Source organism: Osmerus mordax, chromosome 25 (assembly GCF_038355195.1).
Source record: "Osmerus mordax isolate fOsmMor3 chromosome 25, fOsmMor3.pri, whole genome shotgun sequence".
NCBI lineage: Eukaryota > Metazoa > Chordata > Actinopteri > Osmeriformes > Osmeridae > Osmerus > Osmerus mordax.
The window spans coordinates 7,421,279-7,438,291 of record NC_090074.1 but is presented as its reverse complement, the minus strand read 5'-3'; the positions used below and the strand labels follow the sequence as shown (position 1 = coordinate 7,438,291).

General features: G+C 51.0%; 1 protein-coding gene across 7 annotated transcripts in view; it reads right to left on the bottom strand.

Annotated features, from left to right (window-relative positions):
- Positions 1-17: 17 nt before the first annotated feature.
- The window catches only part of ankhd1 (ankyrin repeat and KH domain containing 1), a 39,206-nt gene continuing 22,210 nt past the window's right edge, over positions 18-17,013 (bottom strand). For 4 of the 7 annotated variants that reach the window (XM_067229332.1, XM_067229333.1, XM_067229334.1 and 1 more), the window contains exons 16-35: positions 16,063-16,768; positions 15,816-15,943; positions 15,608-15,719; positions 15,151-15,296; positions 14,821-14,963; positions 14,426-14,639; positions 14,134-14,309; positions 13,788-13,950; positions 9,512-9,607; positions 9,179-9,295; positions 8,594-9,004; positions 7,925-8,256; positions 7,655-7,810; positions 7,307-7,456; positions 4,979-6,573; positions 3,932-4,108; positions 3,568-3,822; positions 1,080-1,324; positions 713-874; positions 18-590 (exon numbers count right to left, since the gene is read on the bottom strand). In XM_067229332.1, the coding sequence (XP_067085433.1) occupies positions 531-590; positions 713-874; positions 1,080-1,324; positions 3,568-3,822; positions 3,932-4,108; positions 4,979-6,573; positions 7,307-7,456; positions 7,655-7,810; positions 7,925-8,256; positions 8,594-9,004; positions 9,179-9,295; positions 9,512-9,607; positions 13,788-13,950; positions 14,134-14,309; positions 14,426-14,639; positions 14,821-14,963; positions 15,151-15,296; positions 15,608-15,719; positions 15,816-15,943; positions 16,063-16,768 (5,544 nt within the window). In that variant the 3' untranslated portion in view covers positions 18-530. The remainder of the gene's footprint in view (positions 591-712; positions 875-1,079; positions 1,325-3,567; positions 3,823-3,931; positions 4,109-4,978; positions 6,574-7,306; positions 7,457-7,654; positions 7,811-7,924; positions 8,257-8,593; positions 9,005-9,178; positions 9,296-9,511; positions 9,608-13,787; positions 13,951-14,133; positions 14,310-14,425; positions 14,640-14,820; positions 14,964-15,150; positions 15,297-15,607; positions 15,720-15,815; positions 15,944-16,062; positions 16,769-17,013) is intronic. The other 3 variants (XM_067229337.1, XM_067229338.1, XM_067229339.1) reach the window with 1 other exon arrangement.

Below are 17,013 nucleotides of genomic sequence, written 5' to 3'. Positions count from 1 at the left end.
GTACAAGACAATTTGATCCAGTTTAATATTTTTATTGAATATTAAGGTAGATATTTCACATGGATACAGCCTACGTGAAGTAGAGCCACTACACAACATGAAATTTACTCTCATTTGAACCCTTTTTTTAGTATGTAAACAATTATACATGTTTATACCACTCTAAAAGGTTCAGATTTCTCTCTGTATCGGTTATCACCAAGTCGTGCCTAGGCTGGGATAAATAGCACAGTAGCAGACCCTACTGTGGACCCCAGAGGGCCGGGGAGGAGAACTTAAGGGGAAGGTTTAGAAGTGGTCGTCATGGTTATGCTTACGCTAGCTAGGCAGACAGGATCCTGTTGAACAGGTGGACAGAGTGCTGCAGCCCTCTATCCCTCCCTGTGTTAGGCACATCAGCATGGTGTCCCCCCTCTCTCTCTCAGGTCAGGGACATGTCTAGGTTAATATCTCTATATTATTATCTGTGTTACTGGTACTGTGATCGGTCCACTACAGCACCAGGTGTGTGTGTGTTTGTGTGTGTGTGTTTAGTTGACGTGGTTCAGATGTACGTTGCCAATATGAGGAGCCCAAGTCCCTGGCCACACCTGGAGAGAGAGAGGAACAGGAGTTAGAATACAAATACACACACACGACAAACTCAAATCACAAACACAAAAAGACAAACACCCAGAACACCTCAATAACAGAAAACAAACACCCGCACTACCTGCTGGGGGTCGGTGCTGTCTGTGTTGGAGACGACCTTGAGGACAGGGCTCCAGGAGGGGTCAGCAGCGTGGAGGCCGTTGTACACCGGCCCCCCAGGACCGTCCCCCAGGGGGGGGTGGGGGGGCAGCATCGCACCCCCGTACAGGGACATGGGCAGACCCTGCACACGCACACACACGTCACAGCAAAGTTTGTTTACATGCTAGTGTGGGCCTCTCCACAGTACTGTCTGTTGAGGGGCAGTTTTATGGGCATATGTGAAGCCCTCTGTGACATGCTTGCGTGTAAAAAGGGCTATACAAATAAATTTGATTTGATTTACTGTCTAGAATACTCCCCCAGGTGTTATGGTCAGTCTCCCTCACCTTGGGGAAGTCCATGAAGCCAGAGGGGATGGGCTGGAGCTGGGCCTGGTGCTGGTGCTGCCCTTGGTGGAAGCTGTTGGCAGGGGTCACCATGCCGCTGTCGTCCCTCTCCAGGGCCTGGTGCTGGGAGAAGGCGGAGGGCTCCCCCTGGTGGTGGTGGGGGTGCATGACGTGTCCGGCCATGAGGGGCGGGGCCCAGCCGGAGATGGACTCTGGAGGGGGAGGAGGGTAAGAGGAGGGGCGGACTGAGACGGGCCGAGGCCAGTTAGTATCGACTCAAACACGGAACAGCGCATGCAAGCACACCACATACACACAACCCACAACAGCCTACACACAAGACAGCAACAACTAGGACAGCGTCTATACAAACAGACTGATTATATATATATCACAAAAAGGGATGGTATATGTTCCTTGACTCTGGCCATCGTAATACTGTAGAACTATAAACTTATGATCCTTGGTCTTCTACTGTACTATCCTGTAGAATTAATAAAACTAGTGCATAGTGCCCATGATGCAGTCGGTGATTACAATGTCAATGAAACACACAAATACAGATTCCTTGAACTATGGATAGTGCAAACTGCCTGTGACTATGTCGGTGACTCACGCGTCTGGAATTATAGATTGATAGTGCAGTGCCCGTGATGCAGCTGGTGATGACAGTTCTTCTCAGTGGTTTTGGTACCTATATCTCTCAGATCTCAATTAAAATTCACTGTAATCTCTGAAGTTCTTGTTCAACCTCCACATTTATTCTAGTCAAATTGCCAATGCTGTGGTAGCCTACATTCAGGCAAATGATTATGTAGCCTTCATTTGTCTGCTGTTTCCTACGTAATAAATTGCTTAGGTTATGTCGATCAAAATGTACTATCTTGGTTCTCTGTTAAATTGTCTTACTACCACAAACATCTCAACATTTAGTTGATAACAGAAGTCATTACATGCACAATGACTGAGACAGTTGTCATAATTGTAGGCCTAATTCACCGTACAGCACTTAGCATGTAGATTTCCAATATGCTGGCAGTTCTGACATCAGTAAACACTAATTTATGTAACAAAATTCACTGATCTATTCTGAAAGTATATCCACTTTATATTGTCGTATGTATGTTCAATTACAAGTTCTGTAACAAATCCATGTTAGCTATTGGATGGCATCGTTTGCTCTCCAGGAATTATAATCCTCATTTGATAACGATAAAAGGGACAAGTTGACCCAAAGCTAACTGCACGATATTTTTGTTTGGAGTTCAAGAAAATCAATGCTAAACACACAAACGTTCATTATAAAAAACAAAAATCCTAAATAAACAAAAATCCAGATGACGTGACTGGCAATAAACCATGAGAGCATATGATGCATCACAACTAAATCATGGGTGGTGGTAGACAGCACTCATGTATGTCCCCAGTACAACCCCAGGTACATTTGACATACAGCCATAGCCAAAAGTATTTGGAGCGACATACATTTTGTGTTTGCTAAGCTTGCTGGGCCTTGGCATAAAATGACTGCTAACATAATTTCAGTAAGTCATATCTTAAGCACAGGGGAAAGTGTGAACTAGTTCTAGCCAGGTGAAATCACTATCATTCTGATTGGATTTTAAGAGCAGATTGACTGCTGTAAAAGAGGGGCCTATTTGCATATATTGAAAATCTTCACCCAAAAAAGCTTTAAAAAATATGAAATGCGCCTTATTGTCTTCCAGTATTCTATAGAAACGTGAAAAAAAATCCTCAAATACTGAACCAGCAAACTTAGAAAAACACAACATTTGTCTTTGCCAAAACTTATGGCCACGACTGTACATCACACCCTATTCTGGTTTACTGCTTCCATATACATTGTGTGATACATTGACCCTTAAGATTTTTCCTATTTAGTTTGCATTACAATCTGTAATTTAAATATATTTTGGGGAGGTTTGTATCATTTGATTTACATGTCTATCACTTTGAAGAAGCAAAATATATTTGATCGTAAAACAAACCAAACTTGAGCATGCTATTCACCCCATGAATCCCCTGCTGCATCACTGACACCATCATACTGTAATTCCAGGAATCTGCGTTTGTGTTCATCTGTATATCACCAAATCAACTAACCAACAACTTAGTCACACAGGTTGCATCACAGGCACTGCACTAGTAATTAGTAACTATTAATCTGACAGGAGTCAGATGGCTATTAGTATGGGCTATTAATCAGAAGGTTGCCAGTTTGATTCCCGGATGTGCAAAAATGACATTGTGTCCTTGGGCAAGGCACTTCACCCTACCCTTCCTCAGGGGAATGTCCCTGTACTTACTGTAAGTCGCTCTGTATAAGAGCATCTGTTAAATGTAAATTTAAAATAGGAAAAAGGCCTAGCCGACGCAGGGGTGTGAATACTTCTGCAAGGCTCTACAACCTACAACCTCTACAACTGTCCTAAAGATGGACAGGGGCCAGGTGGAGCAGGGTCCTCACCAGATCCACCCCCCAGGCTGAACGACCAGATGCCCCCCTGCCCCACCGACGGGGTGTAGCTGCTGTGCATCATCTGGCTGCCTGCGCCCGTCTGCCTGATACGAGCCAGACGCTCTGTCCCGATCGGTGGAGGAACCTTCCGGTCGGGCTGCTGCCCACCCCCACTGGGCTTGGATTGGCCCATGGTTGCAGTTACCGCAGACGCGCAGAGAGGGGAGGAGTTACCAGATGACACGGAGAGAACTGGAGACTCACCTGGGGGATGGGAGGAAGAAATGAGGAGAAGAAGAAAGTATAACAATGATTATGCAAACCTGTATCTGTGATGTGTTTGTGTTGAGGCTGTATGTGTGTGTGTGCTTACAGGAGGAAGCAGCACTCCAGGGGTGGGGGGAGAAGTGCTGTCTGCTGAAGGCAGGTGTTCCCAGGGGGGCGTGTCCTTGCAGGTAGACTGGGTTGCCAGGTATGGAGGAAGAGAAACTGGTCAGAGACGGTCCAGAGGACGACATGGAGCTCAAAGAGGGGTCCAGAGAGTGCAAACCTGGAAACACAGAGGGGACTGGACGTTACTGATGTGTCTGTACAGTCGTGGCCATAAGTTTTGGCAAAGACAAATGTTGTGTTTTGCTAAGTTTGCTGGTTCAGTATTAGAGGAAAATGTTTTCACATGTTTCTATAGAATACTGGAATACAATTAGGCACATTTCATATTTTATAAAGCTTTTTTAAATATATGCAAATAGTCCCCTCTTTTACAGCAGTCAAACTGCTCTTAAAATCCAATCAGAATGATAGTGATTTCACCTGGCTAGAACTAGTTTACACTTTCCGCTGTGCTTAAGATATGACTTACTGAAATTATGTTAGCAGTCATTTTATGCCAAGGCCCAGCAAGCTTTGCAAACACAAAATGTATGTCGCTCTCAATACTTTTGGCCCGGCTGTATATCTGTATGCTTGCATGTCTGTTGGGATATTAAGTAATATGCAAAAGTCTTAGGAACAATGAAATAAATGTAAAAAGTTAAGCAAAAATGCTGCAAGAAAAAATAAAAGACAAAACAATATTTTTTTTATGAAATTGCATTTCTGTACTACTGCACAGAAGAAAATGTCAAAAGACAAATGTCATGTCAAATCTTTAGTTAGATTTCTGCACAGTATTGTATATATTAGGGGTGGGGGGAAAAAATCGATTCACATTTGAATCTCGATTCAGTCTTCTAGCGATTCACAAATGTAAAAATTCTTTTTTTGGTATACATGTATTTTTTGTTAATTAACAACAGCAAAAAATCGTTTTGATTTTTAATCGATTCGTGACCCCAAGAATCGATTAGAATCGAATCGTGAGATACCAAAGGATTCCAATTCCCTAGTACGTAAATAAATATATTGTGTGTGTCCTTACCGATGGGGCTGTGGACCATCCTCTGAGAGGGGCAGCGGTACCCAGGGGCCTTGGAGCCGTCCGGGCCCATCCCGTTCTCCCCCTGCCCCCCCAGGTAGGGGGCACTGTAGGGCTGCTCAGGGGGGGCACGAGGGGGCAGATGGCAGGAGCCCCACACCTGGCTACTGCCCCCCTGGGCGGAGTCGAACATGCTGCTGATGTGGTTGAAGAGCGCGGCGGAGGAGTGGGAGTGGCCGTAGCTGGGTGGGGCCATCTGGGGTTTAGGCCCATGGGGGGGCATCTGGGTGCCATTCATCATGGAGGGGGGGGGCATCTGTAGCGCTGAGTGCTGTTGGGCTTGTGTTGATTGTTGCTGCTGTTGTTGATGATGATGATGGTGAAGGTGGTGATGGTGATGCTGTTGTTGATGTTTGAGAGGGTGTTCCTGCGAGGGGGGAGAATACACAGATGGAAGGTCCTGGGGGTGTGTCATGGGGGGATAGAAGGGTGGCATGCGGGTTCCAGCTCCCTGGGGCGAGGGGGGGTAGTGAGGTGTGGAGGCGCTGGCTGGGCTGCCCCCTGCTGGCTGTGGCCGGGAGCTGGGGGGCGGGGCAGAGAGTGGGGCGGGGTCAGCGCTGGGGGGAAAGGGGAGGGGCAGCTGCTTCCTCTGGGGATCTGGCTGGGAGGGGGGGGCGGTTGGGGGAGGGGCCGAGAAGTGCATGGGGGCGGGGCTTTCGTTGGCTCCACCAATAAGAGGGGCGGCAGTGTCGAGGGAGGGCTTCTCTCTCAATGGAGGGGCAGCGGAGGAGCTGGGGGGGTCCGTTCTGGAGACGGGCAGCTGGGCTGGGGGGGCAAAGGGCGCCGGGGGGGATGGGGAGGCAGTGGTGATCGGGGCTGCATTAAGGGGGGCTGGGATGGACTGAGGGGCTGGGCCAGAGCCAACTACTGAAACAAGGGCGGCCATGTTTGTAGTCTTTGGTTCGGGGAACAGCTGCTTCCTGGCGGAGGAAGGGGCAGGGCCAGGGGCAGGGCCTGACGAGGAGGGCGTTGCCGGGGATGCGGTGATTATGTGATCTTGGAGAGCGGGGGTGGAGGAGGCGGGCGACGGTCTGGGAGCCACGCTGCCGTTGTGTTTGGGGGAGCCGTTCGAGCTGCCGGGGCTGACCGGCCGCACCGGGAAGGGCCCCCAGGTGCTGGAGGAGGGGGAGAACGTGCCCCCAAACTGGGCCATGGGCAGGCGGGGGTGCCGGATCTGGTGCATGGTCTGGGCCGCTAAGAGGGCCAGATGGGGGTTGGTGTAGGCCAGGGGCAGGGAAACGAAAGGGGGCCTCACCCCAGCACCCGGCCCCTTCCCTGGCTTCATCCCCGGCTGGCTGCTGGAGGTCTGGAAGGGGATAGAGGAGGAGGGGCCGGCAGGGGCCAGGCTCTTGGGGCCCAAGGAGGCTGTGGAGGCCAGGGCCCCAGCGGTAGGAGGGAAGGTGGGGCCCAGCTTGCAGGAGGAGCCCCCCGGGGCCCTGATGTGAGTCCGGGGGATGAGGTCCTCCAGCTCCTTGGCCGGGTCCTGGATCAGAGCGTTGATCAGCTGCACCGCGTGGCGGGTCGACTCGGTACCACCCCTGCAGGATGGGAGGACGTTAATACCCCAGTTCTCAAACACTTCTGGAACAAGGCGAGCCACTGAAATCCTGTCACAGCAACCCATTGTATACTAGGTTGTGTTGGGTAGGGTTAAGGATGATATATGCTTCTCGGTTTTACAAACACATGGGAACGCCCTCCTCTACGGGGAACGCCCTCCTCTACGGGGAACGCCCTCTCCGAGAGCCCTCGGAGAGCTCGACGTGCATCTCCTGAATTTTTAACTATCCGTCGTAATTTCGGATAGTTAGTTATACCCCCTTGGCTGTGATTGGTCAGTATTAAGAACCGCTTGCGTCAGGGGCGGGGTTGCCGTGATAAACAGGACGAACAGAATCCTTTGAACGTCATTGCTATAAGTTTTTACAATTCATATTCCAGCTAAACAGTACATGTAAATCAGCATCTGAACTGAAATGGGACGAGAAATGGGCAGTGTAGTTGCTGAAAATGTGCGTATTTTAATGATGAAAATTGTTGTAAATCTGCTCCGACTTCTCGATAACCTAGGTAAATAAACACTCGACGACGACTTACAGAAAACCGTTGCGCCACCTACTCTTCTGGCAGTGAATTGTTTTCAGCACCCACAGCCTACGGATACCATAAACGCAGTCTATCCATCCGTATCCGTCCGTATCCATAAGCCCGCCCATCCGTAAACGGAGTCGGAGAAGCATATTGCGGCCTTTAGGGAGGCGTGAGGTGTACCTGATAGTGATCATCCTCTCTCCGTTCTTGTCCTTCTGCTTGTCCACGTCTATGTGCGCCCCTGTCACGTCCTGGATCGCGGTGATGTTGCAGCCACCGCGCCCCATGATACGGGACACCACGGAGGCCGGGACGGATAGCTTCTTAGACCTGGGGGCAGTGGACACACACCACGTACGTACACACACACACACATAATTAAAATTGCTGCACATACAGATTGTCTCACCCCCCATCTCCTAGGTGTGTCCAAGTCCTACATCCATACAGGAAGTCCTACACCCATACAGGAAGCTGTACATCCATACAGGAAGTCTCATGTCCCAGGGTGCCAGCATGGGGACCCACCTGCGCACCACCTCCTTCCAGCCATCCTCCCTGCGCTGGCCCCTCTTGGGGCTGGTGAGGCTGGGCTTGCTGCTGGGGGAGCACCCTGGCAGGGCCATGGCCTTGAGCTGGGTCGCCAGCATGCTGGGGGGGCGCTCACTCAGCATGTCATGAAGCCTGGGAGAATAAGAGTGTAACACACGTGTGCACACACACACATTCCGTTTGAGAGCTTTGCTTTTACTCCATTCTTCTCTGTTCTACTAAACCGTGCTCTCTACGTCCTCTTACTTCTGGTGTGGCTTGGAGACGTTGACCAGGGGCTTGTCGTCACGGAAACCATGCAGCGAGGTGCACTGCCTCTTCTCCGGTACGGGGGCCTTCTGCAGAGTCTGAGGGGCAGAGGACGAGGAGGAAGAGGAGGAAGAGGAGGAGAAGCAGGGCAGGTCGGGGAGGAAGGCCAGGTCCTGGCTGCGGCCGCCCCCACCCCCGCTCCCGCTGCTCTCACTGGTACAGTCGGTGCTGTCCAGGGGGTCCGAGTCGCTGCCCCCTCCAGGGGCCCCCCCACCCCGGGGCTCCCCCTGGATCTTGTTCTTGTCAGCCCGCTGCTGCGCCAGTGCCACCTGCAGGATGGGAGGCAGGGAAGGATGGTAGGAGGGTGGAGGGAGACAGGAAAGAGACAGGAGGGAGACAGACAGGAGGGAGACAGACAGGAGGGAGACAGACAGGAGGGAGACAGACAGACAGGAGGAGAGAAAGGAAGGAGGAGAGACAGGAGGGAGGAGACAGGAGGGAGGAGACAGGAGGGAGGAGACAGGAGGGAGATAGGAAGGAGGAAAGGAGGGGAGAAAAAGGCAGGGAGGAAGAAGCTTCATGAAAATAAATAATTGAAAGCACTTATGTAAATTTACTACTAAAACATCAACAAGCAACATGACTGTACCCAACAGATGGGCCTACCTGGGAATCCTGGAGTATTATTGGCTGGCTGACCGAGGGGTCCTTGGTCTTGTTCTTTTTGTTCTTGCGGTTGGCGTTGGGTGTGTTTGCCGCGGCGGCCTGGCGTTTCTTGCCGAAGGCGCTGGTGAAGGTGGCCGAGGTGGCTGAGATGCCGATGGTGGTGGTGGTCGTGGCGCTGGGGGGGTCGATGGGAACCTCCGGTTCTGAGCTGGGGTCCTCCTCCCCCTCGGAGTCTGAGTCCTTGTCCTGCTCCTGGCTCTCAGGAGAAACCTCCTTCCCCTTGGCCTCCTCCTCCTCCTCCTCCTCTTCCTCCTCCTGCTTTCTCTTCTGCTCCTCCTTCTTCTTCTTCCTCTTCTCCTTCCTCTTCTCCCTCTTAGCAGCCAGGGCCTGCTTCTTGCTCTCCTCCCTAGACTGGACAGCAAACCGAGGGCTTAGGACCAGGCTCACCCATTAAGCAAGCCCTACGTCCATACAGTAAGCCCTACGTCGATACAGCAAGCCCTACGTCCATACAGCAAGCCCTACGTCCATACAGCAAGCCCTACGTCCATACAGGAAGCCCTAAGTCCATATAGGAAGCCCTACCTTCTCCAGGTCCAGCTCCTTCAGCAGGATGCTGGCGTTCTTGTTGGCCTCTGCTGCCTGCTGATCCTTAGCCTTGACGATGGTCTCCATGCACTGGTGGCACTTCTTCAGCAGGTCCTGAGGACAGCACATTATTATTATTATGAGGATTATTATTCAATACAAGAGACTTCAGTTGGAACTCTGACATAGGCAAGTAAGTTTCTTTTCTACCTATAAGCTGCTTAAATAACTAGCAACCCCTCATCTACACCTATAACAGTCACTGAAGACACGTCCTGTTTCAATGCCTAATGTGATCAAGGGTGGATGTATGTGTGTGTGTGTTCTCACCTTGTCAGTGATGGTGGCAATGTATCTCATACACTCGATGTCAGAGGGAAACTGGTTGACCTCCTTCACCAGGTACTGAACCACCTTCACATGACCCTGGAGAACAGAGGTCAGAGATCAATCTGGGACCCTATCAGTGTCTCTGTGTGTGTGCGTGTGTTTTGGCATCACGAGAGGACGTGTGGTAGAGGGGCGGTATGTTTCTCTGGAGCACTTCTTTATCCAGTTCTCTGTCTCTCTCCCCCCCAACTCCTCCTGTCTCCCCATCCCTCGAAACTTTCCATCGCAACCTCCTGTCCCTATCCCCTTCCCATTTCCCCTCCATTGTAACATCCTCCCTCCCATTGACGAGTTCACGTCCCACCCCATTGACACTTCCACCAACACCCTATTATCCATATTAACTGCATCACTTGACACTCTCTGTCCCCTGTCAACCAGGCCTGCACGATCTTGTCCCTCCTGCCCGTGGCTCACGGATGTTATTCGTGAAGAACGGTCCACCCTACGGGCAGCTGAGAGGAGATGGCGCAAGTCCAAAAACGGTCTGGACCTTGATAAGTATCCTTCTCCGCTCACATAACTGGTGTTAAAACCCACTACTCCCTGAACAAAATTAACTCCCTCAAACCTTTCTCCACTCTTCTTAACCCCCCCACCCCCTCCTCCTCCCTGACGGCAGACGACTTCTCTTCCTTTGAGGAAAAGGTTGCTGACATTAGCAGCCAGTTCCCTGTGCCCACCATTCCTACCCACTCACCCTCTATGACTGAACTAACTAAATGTCTAAACTCTTTCTCTCCCCTGTCCGAGGCAGAGATCTCTGACATTCTCTCTCATCGCCCCACCTCCTGTCCCCTTGATCCAGTCCCCTCTCCTCTCTTTCAAACCGTCTCTCCCTCCATCATAACTTTTATTCTCCATGTCCTTAACTCCTCTCTTACTTCCGGCATCTTCCCCTCTGCCTTCAAACAGGCCAGAGATACCCCTCTACTCAAAAAACCCTCCCTTAACCCTGTCATCCTCCAGAACTACAGACCAGTATCACTGCTACCCTTCTTTTCAAAAACAATTGTACGTGCTGTATCCAACCAACTGTCAAACTTTCTCTCTCAGAACAACCTGTTTGACCCCAACCAATCAGGCTTCAAGACTGGCCACCCCACAGAAACCGTCTTCCTGTCAGTCACAACTGCCCTCCAGTCTGCCAGAGCAGCTTCAAGGTCATCGGTCATCATTCTGCTGGACCTTTCTGCAGCGTTTGATATGGTTAACCATCAGATCCTGCTCGCTAGACTTTCTGATATGGGCATCACTGGCACTGCACTTCAGTGGATTTCATCCTACCCGTCGAGAAGATCCTACCAGGTCTCCTGGGGAGGCAAAGTGTCAGGCCCTCGCCAGCTCTCCACTGGTGTCCCACAGGGCTCTGTCCTTGGACCCCTCATCTTCTCCCTGTACACCACCTCACTTGGACCCATCATCACCTCCCATGGCTTCTCCTACCACTGCTAGGTTGACGTCACAAAGCTGTACCTCTCGTTCCCCCCCCTGACTGATCCGGGGATCTCAGCTAGGATCGAGGCCTGCCTCACAGACATGCGCAACCCGCCCTCTCCAGAGGATTCAGAACGCAGCAGCCCGCCTGGTCTTCAATCTACCCAGACGCTCCCATGTTACCCCACTCCTCATCTCCCGCCACTGGCTTCCCATCATGGCCCGTATCAGATTCAAGACCCTGGTACTGATCTTCCAAGCGGTGAACGGGACTGCACCCGACTTCATCAAGTCTCTCCTCCAGCCTTACACCCCCACCCGCCACCTACGGTCTTCTTCTGACAACCGTCTGGTGGTCCCACCTCTCAAGAGCGCCCGCTCCCAACCCAAGCTCTTCTCCTGTCTGGCCTCCCAATGGTGGAATAGACTCCCCACCTCCATCAGAGACACTGACTGTCTCCCTACCTTCAAGAAAAGGCTTAAGACGCACTTGCAATCGGGAGGAAGATTGTGGCCGACTCTTCCCAACCTCAGGGAGTCAGGTGGCTGAGCGGTGAGGGAATCGGGCTAGTAATCCGAAGGTTGCCAGTTCGATTCCCGGTCATGCCAACTGACGTTGTGTCAGTTGGCAAGGCACTTCACCCTACTTGAAGTGCCCACTTCACCCTACTTGAAGTGCCCACTTCACCCTACTTGCCTCGGGGGAATGTCCCTGTACTTACTGTAAGTCGCTCTGGATAAGAACGTCTGCTAAATGACTAAATGTAAATGTAACCTGGACACTCCCTGTTTCAGTCACTCCCCTCCAGCAGAAGGCTGCGGTCCATCAAGACCGATACCACACGCCACAAAAACAGTTTCTTCCCATCCGCTGTTGGCCTCTTCAACAAGGCCAAGGGTTCACACTGACTTCAATTAACTTTAATGTCTTAAACACATTGCATTTTGCACTGCATTCCAAAATTGTATCTCTTCAGCCATTTGTATATTTTGTAATATTTGTATTTTTAAATTGTAAATTACGGCAACTTATATTTTATTTTGTTCTTATTTTAATTCTAAATCCACGTAGTACTGATAGTTTATGTACCCTTAGTATAGTTGGACCTCATATTTAATTTTTAAGATCCCTATATGTTTAATGTATGCACCTTCCTGCCAAAGCAAATTCCATGTCTGTGCAAACTTTCATGCCGATTAAAACCCATTTGGATTCTGATTGTTCCGGGAGTACAACGGTACTTAGGAATGATTTGCTGGACCTGATGTTAGTTTCCTCCAGGAACACAATGACTCTTATTGAGGGACTTGTTGCTCTTGTTGGTTAAGGCCCCGTCACTCCATAACGTTCTGGTCAAAGTTCTCTGAACGTTCTAATCGTTCAATTTCGAGCGTTCTAGGGCGAGGTGGACACAACGTGTGAATAACGACAGAGTAACGTTTTGCTGGTGTGTGGGTTTTATGACTAAACGGGTATAAAACACTGGAAAATCAGTGGATTCAGTTGTTCCGAACAGTAAACATCATGCCGCCTAGACGACATAAGGGTGCGAGGGGGGCTTCTGCTACTAGCGAGTCAGTTGTTCACTTCAAAGCAAACTATGAATAACAACCAAGTAACGCTAGGGTAACGACTGTGATACATGAATTAACGATAGCCAAACGTGTGCAACGTTAGTCAAACGTTCCACAAACGTTCTTCAGCGTTATCCAGTATTTTAAATTAAACGTTGATGAAACGTTGATTAAACGTTAAATGAAACGCCGATCACCTACGATTACCAGCGTCCACACAACGCTCTTCTGGCGCTATACCAGCGCTATACCAGCGACCATGGACGATTATCAACGTTTCTTTTAACGTCATAGAACGTCGACCAGAACCTTATGGTGTGACGGGGCCTTTAGTTGTAACTGATTTAACTTCTTGTACTCGCTGTGAATTATATTATTGTTGCTTTCTTTTTCTACAAAAAAGAAATAATTAAAATGATATCATTAAAATGTGATTTAAAAAAAGTTTTGTCTTTCCTATAATATTTTTGTTTCAAAACAAAAATAAATGTTGGCACGCGCTACTACCTGACTGTTCCTGGGTAGTGGCGCATGCAAACATCCTGCGTGAACTGTGTGTAGCTCAATAGGGTAGGCTTCTGTATTTTAACGTTGGTCATAATGGTGGTACTTGGAGAGTCAAAGATTTTCTGAGGTGGTACGGGGTGTAAAAAGTTTGAGAACCATTGTGTTAGATGTATTACCATTGGCATACTTTACACGTGCCTAGCTTCGTATGATTTGCCTCTCTCCAGTTTTGCCAACTCCTCAGTAAGGAAAGTAGCAGTGCTGCGCGACTGACGGCCTGTGAGTGTTTTGGGACGGCAGCAATCACTGCTCGTTAAGGACAGTACTGCAAAACGGTCCGTGCTTTCATGTCAGAGTCTCTAAAACACCAGCAAGTCCCCAACAACACCGAAAAAAGTCGCTAGATTTGTCGGTAGTCGCTTTTGACAATAAAAGTCGCCAGGAGGGTTTGGAAAGTCACCAGATATAGCGAGAAAGTCGCTAAGTTGGCAACACTGCTCTCCAGTTCCCTACGTGACTTGTCACTGATATACTGACAGTTCATTGGACAAAGGGTGTTAGGTTGTGTTTTCTCGTAAAGCCGAAAAACCGTGGTTTACATGTACAAAAAACGAACCGTGGTTTGTGTTTTAAACAAACAAAAAAAAATTGCGGTTCGGTTTTGCACCCCTAGTTGTGAGTGAGAGTGACAGAGTACCTTCCGGAAGGCGGCCATGAGCGGGGTGATCTTGCGGTTGTCAGCGGCATCCACGTCAGCTCCGGCCTGCACCAGCAGCTGGACCACGTCGAAATGGCCACCGTTCGCTGCAAGCCAGAGTGGCGTGTTCCCTTTCTTGTTCCGTACGTCGATGTGTGCACCCCTGGTGGGCAGGACATCAGAGAGTAGGTTTGACGTTATGTTGAATTCTGACATCATAGTTGCAGGTACAACATCATAACGCAAATAAGATTACAGCAAAGTTGCAGGTATGATTATGACATCATAGCTTAGGTACGGTTATGGCATCAGAGGTAAGGTACAGTTATGACATAGTATCTCCTACCTGATGATCAGCAGCTCACAGAACCTGTGGTGTCCTTTGTCGGCAGCGATGGTGAGGGCGGTGTCTCTGGACGAGGGGACCGGGGGGGCGTTGACGTCGGCACAGCGGTCCATCAGGACACGACCCACCTCAGCATAGCCCCCAGATGCCGCCTCCATCAGAGGGGTGAGCCCCGTCTGACATACACAGGGTCAAATGTCAAACAGGAGTCACTGGCGTGTGACTGGGTCAGTGTCTGGTAAGGGGGTTGTTCTGTAGGTGTGTGTGTGTGTGAGGGTGGGGGGGGGGTTACCTTGGCGCGGTGCTCCACGTTGGCCCTGCGGTTGAGCAGCAGACCAACCACCTCAGCACGCCCCTGGAAGCACGCCAGCGTCAGCGCCGTGTTGCGATTGGTCTCGATCTGCGCGTTGATGTCAGAGCCCATGTCCAACAACAGCATGACAGCAGGGACGTGGCCGTTCATGGCCGCCAGCATGAGGGGAGAGATCCCCAGCTTACTGCCCGTCCTGGAGGACAAGACGTGCAGGGTGAGATGAGTTACAAAGAGAGACAGCGAGGAAACACAGTTAGGAGATACAGTGAGGAGACATAGCTAGGAGAAAGACAAAGTGAGGGGAGAGACAGCGAGGGAAGGCAAAGTGAGGAGAAAAAGCTACCAGACACAGCAAGGAGAAATTGGGGGGCCACCTTGAGTTGATCTCAGCGCCGGCATTGAGGAGGATCTTAATTATGTTGACGTAGCCCCCGGACGCGGCCAGGCTGAGGGGCGTATAGTCGGATACGTTACGGTGCTCCTTGTTAGCCCCCCTCAGCAGCAACAGCTCCACCACCTGGCAGGGAGGGGAACAGCAGCTCAGAGTAGCAGGATAGAGCACAGGACACCTCGGTACAACAGAGCACCATTTGACTGTCACTTCACACTAAAATCGGAGTCATGCCGAGCTAGTACTTACAAACACTCTTGCACACACTCCCAAGCATACACATACTCTGACACGCACACACAGTTGAACTCACCTCCTGCCTGCCCCCGGAGCAGGCCAGGGAGAGGGGCGTGTCTTTGGTCCGCTCTGATTGGGCCTCGATGTCTCCTCCTTTGTCCAATAGGATCTCCACCACACCTACGTGGCCAGCGGTGGCAGCCAGGATGAGAGGAGTGAAGCCTGGAGTGGACAGAGAGGAGAGAGGAGAGGTGGTGGTGAGGGGCAGGCTTTTCATCACCATCTAATACCACTGCGTGTGTGTCTGTGTATATGTTATAGGGAGTCAGGTGGCCGAGCGGTTAGGGAATCGGGCTAGTAATCAGAAGGTTGCTGGGTCGATTCCCGGCCGTGTCAAAAGACGTTGTGTCCTTGGGCAAGGACCCTACTTGCCTTGGGGGGAATGTCCCTGTACTTACTGTAAGTCGCTCTGGATAAGAACGTCTGCTAAATGACTAAAATGTAAATATGTGTGTGTGCGTCCTGTTCCCTACCTTTCTTATCGCGGTGCTCTATGTTGGCTCCTCGTGCAATGAGGACAGACACCAGCTCCTCATGTCCTCCAGCACATGCCAGAGTCAGCGCCGTGTCGTGGTTACTCTCCGTCTGGCCAATCAAAGACAGGGACACTAGTTAATCTGTAGATGGGTAAGTAGAGCAAATGAGGTGAGTACAGTAGAGGGGAGAGTAGAGTAGACTCACGTGAGCGTCAATGTCCACAGTGGGGTAGAGGGGGAGCATGGAAGGGGGTGTAGACGAGGTGGGGGGACTCTGGGAGGGTGGCTGGGGGGACGTGGTAGTGTTCATCATAGGTACTCTGCTGCTCACTGCTGTAGTCCAGAGAGACAGGAGTTCATAAAACAACTTTAGTAAGAACATCAAGAACAACAAGAAAAAAGAGCTATGATTACCGACATAAGTTCTCCGACACACACACCCACACACACACCTGCCATGATGTCGTCCAGCGTGTCTGTGAGTGTCTGCGCGGGCGTGGCCACCAGGAGCCCAGCAGGGGCGGTGTGAGTGACGAACCCCCCTGCCTGCTGACACAGCATCTGCTGCTGGCTCAACAGCGCCCTCTGCAGCTCGGGGCTGGAACCGAAGCCCTCTGGCCCTGGCCCAGGGTCGGAGTAGCCCGCCGAGCCGAAGTCTGTAGACTGCTGCTGGGAGGCGAGAGGCTGGAGGGGGGGGAAGCTGGGCTGGAGGGGTGGTGGAGGGGGGCTCTGGTGGGACTGCGGGGTGTGGGAGGGCAGGGGTGGGGGGGGGGGTTGTAGCTGGGCCTCCCTGTGTAGGATGGTGTCCACCTGTGGCAGCTTAGTAAAGTCCAGCTCTTCCTCCTCATCATCATCAAAATCCTCCTCCTCTTCCCCCTCCTCCCCCGCTGGAGAGCGGGGAGGGCCGTCCTCGTCGTCACAACAACCCTCCACCTCCTGTTCGCGGTCGCTGGGCAGGGGCCCGGTGTGCGGGTGATTGGCCGGGCCGGCAGCGGGTGACTCCATCCCTGCGGGCTGCCCCACCCCTGCGGGTTGCCCTGGGTCATCCTTCAGCCCCTTGGCCTCCATGTACTCTTTGGTGAACTGCTGCTGGGTCTTCAGCTGCAGCTGCCGCTCCACCTTCTGCAGCTCTTTCAAGATCTTCTTCTTCTTCTGCACCTGGGGGGGTAGGGAGCACAATCACTACAGCTACCTGCACACTTCGATAGCCATTTATCTGATAGTTTAGCTCACAAAACCCATCCCATCAGTCCTGTATGGAACCCCCATACTCCCATCACACCTAAATCAGTGTTAAGTGTCTGTAATTCAAGTTTAAGAGCATTTGTGTGTGTATATACATACATACATATGTGTACACGGTGTATCTGTAATGCCTTGAGTGTCACCCCCCCCCCCATCTC